Source organism: Branchiostoma belcheri, unplaced genomic scaffold (assembly GCF_001625305.1).
Source record: "Branchiostoma belcheri isolate BF01 breed outbred unplaced genomic scaffold, Haploidv18h27 scaffold6, whole genome shotgun sequence".
NCBI classification, from domain to species: Eukaryota; Metazoa; Chordata; class Leptocardii; order Amphioxiformes; family Branchiostomatidae; genus Branchiostoma; species Branchiostoma belcheri.
The window spans coordinates 6,116,208-6,122,165 of NW_017804242.1; the positions used below are offsets into that span (position 1 = coordinate 6,116,208).

General features: G+C 39.2%; 1 protein-coding gene across 1 annotated transcript; it reads right to left on the bottom strand.

The window, feature by feature from the left end:
• LOC109482304 (cysteine-rich secretory protein LCCL domain-containing 1-like) lies at positions 1-5,958 on the bottom strand. Its single transcript, XM_019784988.1, has 5 exons — positions 5,910-5,958; positions 5,297-5,400; positions 1,318-1,473; positions 825-920; positions 1-18 (listed from the first exon to the last, which is right to left on the bottom strand). Exons 1-5 carry the CDS (start codon positions 5,956-5,958, stop codon positions 1-3), a joined length of 423 nt encoding a protein of 140 aa, XP_019640547.1.

Sequence of the window (5,958 nt, forward strand, 5' to 3'; positions counted from 1 at the left end):
TTACGAGCTAGGCTTGACCTAGACATTTAGACAGTCCAAAAGGAGGTACACAATTCAGGGCAGCAGACACGGCTATAGGTTATAATTTTAGACCCCACGCGTAGTCTACATTCTTACATATGTTTTATTACACCCAGGGAAAATCGTTACGATTCGAGTTCCTACATTTTATTTGGTGCCAATCTTTTAAAGAGGAATTTAAAAGGCCACCTATATCAGGGCATTACAAAAATATCCCTCAATAGGGACCGTGACGGGAGACGCCACAAACTTTCTGTAACTTGTAATCCACTGGGCATGAACACCTAGTCACGGGTTCGAACCTGTTTCAGATTGACTTCTACCAATTCACTTGAACTTAAGTCTATAGTGTGGTGGCTAGTTCTATATCATTTGTTCGTTTTCTTGTATTACGTCTGTAGTTTTTGTGGGTCAGCTGTTACGAGCTTAGTTCAGATCTGCCTGTACTAATTATAGATTCTTTATTGACTCAACAAAAAGTACAGGGACCTGTGTATGGTCTTCTACAACTGAAGATCTAACAAAGCTAAATACATGTATAAATAACGTCATCCTATGTACAGAATATATGTATGCGGCAAACTACTTACAGAATACACGTCTGTATTATACTATAACCCTTGTAATGATTTGTCTCATTGCCAAATAAAAAAAAATACAAAATCATTGTCATTATGCAGAACGAATGCTGATACATTTTGTAGATTTATCGAAAGAGTTTCATAAATGAACGTTAACGCTACATCGTGTTAGATGCGTGCTAGATAAAGGAATAGAAGAAAGCTATCTAGAGTGAATCTTACCTGTGTGTACTCGTCACAGGTGAAGGGTCGTCTCTGCATGCACTCTCCTGTCTCATAGATGTAGTATCTCCCCTCTTTGTGCCAGTCTGAAACCAACTAGATCAAAATATACCCTTTAAGTGCTCCAGAAATGTGAAGTTTTACAGGACTGTCCTACATACAAATTCCATAGTTTTGTGTGGAAAACCTCAGTGTGTTCCGACCACGCACCCTGACTTTCTAAATTGGTACATCATACATGTAGAATGTACATGCCTGTGTATATACACAGCGATAAAATAGAAACTTTACAAGTATCTACGTATATACATGGTCTGCTCTGCTCCTGTCACAATATACTAGTAGCTCATGTACGTGAATGTGTTTGAGTAAGAATTAACAGAGCAGACCATGTCCAAAGGTAAACATTCTGCATTTGCTTTGCAAATGTTACTTTTCTAGTACTTTATTTTTTCTGTATCTTGTTTGTGACGGAAAAAACTTGGCTCCTCACCTGTTCCACTGGTTTGAAGTTCTGTAAGACCATGCCCATGTTCTGCCCCAGACTGGCGTGGTTGTAAGGGTGTTGGATGGTGGACACCACGCCTTTCTGGAACCTACACCCGTCTGCCCAGGCCTGGGCCATCTGTTGTAACAAATGATCCCACTCCTGTGGAAGAAATGATAGGAATCGTCGTTAGGCCACAGCAAGTAAATTTTATGGATGACATCCTCCGCAGACTCCAAATTTAATGCGAGCGGGCGAAAAAAATAAGATGGGCCGAAAAAAAACAAGGTTCCTACATTTTAAAATTTTGACTCAATCATTGTACAAATGGTTTTAATTCAGTGGGAACATCACATATACACAGCCACTATCACATATCACAGCATCAAAGTAAGAAACAAAACATTAAATCTGAGCTTTTTCTTGTCTCCTCTCTTCATATTTATCTGCCATCCACGTTCCGGCGTGGCAACAGACATCTTTGCCCATTTTCAGCATTGTGACCACTGTCAGAAAGCAAAAAAAATATCTTGTTTTTTCCCCAAATCAGGCGAAAATTAATGCGCGCGCTGATGTCATCCATACACATTACTTGTTGTGGCCTTATCGTCATTACTTCCGGGTAAGGAAGTATTTTTGGGTGGCTGAGTTCTGTCTCTGTTTCTCCTAATAGCTTTGGTTGCATTTCTTGTTTTGTTAGATGTTTGTTTCAAAACGTTCTGCACAAGCACAATTGACTTTTAATCCATACTAAGATCTGACAACACTGCACAAAACATATAAGTTGCTTCACTATCTGCTAAGGATTACTTAACAGATACTTGTACACCATTAGTGAGACGTGAATGGCTGCCAACATGTAAGAACTATAGGGACCGGGCAAGTTGGAACAGATCACTGTAGCCTTGTATGTTTGAAATGTTACAGGCTCTAATTCTCCAGACTTGCCAAGATTCCATGTACAACACTGCGCAGCATGTCAGTGTCATCCGGAGATGGTTGGGATGCCCGTAAGGGCTTGGTCACATTCGTCGTAGGTCGTATGTCGTCGCACGACTTTTTCATACTGACATACAATATTTCATATTGACAAGTCTACGTCAATAAGAAGCGAGCCAGACAAAGACTCGAGTAGGATGATAATAAAATCATCTATAAACTCAGATCAGTGCAGCGTCTAACAGACAACTACGTCGATCACCATGCATCATCTATTCTTAATTCATCATCATCCAGTGCAGTTTTTAGGGCTTGGAAACCAGATTTTTCAAAACCAATACTCTAGTACTGTGGTATCTACATACTGAGTTGAAACCACACTATCCCAATGTATATTGACCCTCATGGAGCAAAACTACCCAAAATTCTGACAGAAAATGGTTGCTGGAAGGGGACCATGAAATACAGGACTCATCTTGGCGCTTGTTTCTCCAGTTTTTAAGTACCCAAAGTATGAAATAATGATTGAAATGTGCTAATGGGAAGCAGTATGTGTCAATATCATAAAGATTGCCTTATTCAGAATATTTCCAGTTTGTTGCTCTGAAATCGCATTAGATGCCTTTAACATAAGTTACAATTTACAGCAACATCTTATATACTCTAGTACTTCTTTTTTTTCTGTCAATCAGGTTATTGTACGGAATCGAGGAAAGGTTTTGCAACATCACACTTGACAGTTCAGCAGGCAGACAGTAGATGAGTGTTACGTCATGAGGTCATGACCCCGACCTATGACTAATCCTTACAGGCAGTTTATAGAACCTTGACCCACATTTAGGGACAACAAGACCAGGCTGTACGTGCCTAGACTTCATAAAGGCACCCAAATTAAGCGATATCACTGCAGTACAACTGGATTTTCAAGTTCAATTTTATGGTGATTTTAATGTAGTATTATAGTAGTATTATAGATATAGTAAGTTGAATCAAAAGTATCCCATAGCATACTGATATCTGTGAGGCAAAAATGCGATGTCGCTGAAGGAAAACAGTTTTTCTTTTCATATATCTTTATAAACGTGTTGCTCCGGAGTAAAATATTACTCCGGAGTAAGTATTTTTGGAATAAGATATTAAAAGGAACAATACTAAAACAAAATTGCAGCCTATTAATACAATGTAAAAAGGCTGAATTACGTAGTTTTAGGGAACACAGACTTGTACAAAAAGTTTTGTTTCGTATCGTAGGCTGGTTTTATATATATATTATATATAATATATATATTACTGGTGGTACCAAAAAAAGAAGGGACTCCTCACATATTGTCTTGGGGCAAACTCCTCAAGTATGAAATGATCACAAAAATGTGCTAAAAAATCGCAGTAAATATCAATATCAGACAAATTACCTCATCCAGGATATTTTTTTAGGTTTTGCCGCCCTGCAATTGCATTGGATAACTTTACAATGCAATTTTAAAACTTTAAATGTACAAGAGGGAGAGATGTTTTGATAGATGATGTAGCCAATTTCAACACTATAGTCTAGTTTGAAAATCGTTTGTAGCAAAGATATTTCTTAACACGTTTGCCACGTTTTAATTTTTTTTGCAAAAACGTTTAGATTATTTTCTAGTATAGTGTAGGGGGTAGAAGACGAGGCTAGTAGAGAGCGAAACGGCAAAGTAGAAACAATATACATTTTAAATATTTTCTGCTCTCACAGAAATTAAACAAGAATGATTCCGAAATGTCGATGGACAAAATCCTTGCATTTCTGTTGCTGTAATTTCCTGAGAAAACACGGCATGAACGACATGCCAGACCGGTTTGTTTACGTTCGGCTTGCCCGGCCAGAAATATGCCGAAAACACGTTCCACACATGTGCCTTTTAGCGGCGCACATGTGTTATTATATGGGGGCCTGCATGCCCTTTTTCGTAAGGCGTAATCAGGCCTTTTTTTAGTCTTCGTAACCCGTAGGCAGCGTCCCCAAAAATCAACGTAATTCGTGATAGTACATTGGCAGCAATAAAGTCGTAATCAGCTCTTAGGCGAGAATTCAAGGTAATTTGTAATCGGCGTCGAAAATTTTGCGTACTTCGTAATCACTGCCCCCCATGCAGGCCCTCTTATATAGCCCATCCCCTGTAGTTTATACAAGAATGCTACATTCAGAGCCTCGGAATTTCGACAGATGCAATATTAGACAAACGAATATACGATAAAGAAGCAAAATACTATTAGATTCGTAAATAGAGAATGATAATTGGGATAAACGTTAGCGTTATGTTGCGGTCTTGATTGTCGCTGGACGCACTATTTCGGGATCTTTGGTATGCCCCCACGCGGAGGCCAAGCAACTGCAGGTAGCTCCCAATTCAAGGCCAATGCCACCACCATGAAGAAATCAGAATTCGGGGGCTACAAAAAGCAAGCTCACTCCAGTGCTTGGAAACAAAGAAAACCTAAGCTGCGCCATGTCGTATTTCCAAACCGTGACCCGGTCGGGCTGGTTGCAAGTCCATTTGGAGAGTATCTAGAATATTACTTTTTTTAGAAATAAAAACTGAAAACTGACTTCATTCATAGTAAGCAATACGTATCAGGAATATGCAAAAATCCTGGTACGGTTCATGATTAATTTTTCATTTTTTTGTGTTTTTTGTCTTTTATATCATACTTTCCGTTCCCGAAAACTGCCCGACTGGGTCCCGGTTTGGAAACGTGGCCTTAGCATCTATTCATGAGGTACCGACAATAAGACGACATTATTATACTATATTCACTGAACTGCGACGGGGGCCGACATCGTCTACAAGATACCTTTGACCCAGTTTTGACGTCACACTTCAAAGAAGCCACGTGACAAGCCCCACTGGCTCGGTCTACTGAGAAAGACCAGAGTGACTGGTCGAAAGCTCTAGGTGAGAGAACTTTTTGTGTTGGATCTAAAGTTTCAACTCTAAACATGTAACTACCAACATAAATGAACTTTCAAAATAGTACATCTAACAAACTTGACTCGACTTCACACACTTACCATTTTCTTCATGTTGGCGGCGGAAGGGTAGACGTACGACCTGTATCTGTTGTGAGCATCCAGGATGGTTTGGATCTGTACTGGACTCAGGCCTCTCTGGTTACCTAAACATACAGTACAGGTGTGAAAGGGGCATTATGCAACATTTATGACCCAAAAATTGAAATATTTCTATTGACAAAATCTTCGGATGATTGTGCTTTTATTAAAAAGACAAAGATATTTTGTGCAATTATCTCACATTTCTGACATTTGTAGTTGGCAATAAAAAGGCTACTCGAAGTGCACTGACACCACCACAAAATACCAGAATGTAAACAAACATGAATGACAGTTGTGTTTCCAGTTTTTGAACACACTCGTAAGGCGTCAACAGGTAGAAAATACAAATATTTGACAAGCCACGCTCTCATTGGTCAACCTTGCTAATTGCCATGCTATCATTGGTTGAACTGCTAATTGTGTTGGGCAGTCAGGATCGGTTCAAGCAGAAATACTGGGAAGGAAAATCGTCACCTGTTCACTTGTATATCTTGTTAGTACATGTACCATACTGGTTACACTACATCCAAAAGGGTTAAGTACTAAATGGTAATGATCTTTCTATTTATACCTCCGAACTTTTTTTCTCGTTGCCCTTGTCTCAAGAACATGTCCGTCAT

What these genes read in the sequence shown, in the direction of transcription:
- LOC109482304 (XM_019784988.1), bottom strand. Translation starts at nt 5,958, where the DNA reads ATGACGGACATGTTCTTGAGACAAGGGCAACGAGAAAAAAAGTTCGGA. An exon ending in ACGAGAAAAAAAGTTCGGAG is followed by an intron (nt 5,401 to 5,909) that starts GTATAAATAGAA and finishes CTGTATGTTTAG; the next exon opens with GTAACCAGAGAGGCCTGAGT. An exon ending in CCGCCAACATGAAGAAAATG is followed by an intron (nt 1,474 to 5,296) that starts GTAAGTGTGTGA and finishes TTTCTTCCACAG; the next exon opens with GAGTGGGATCATTTGTTACA.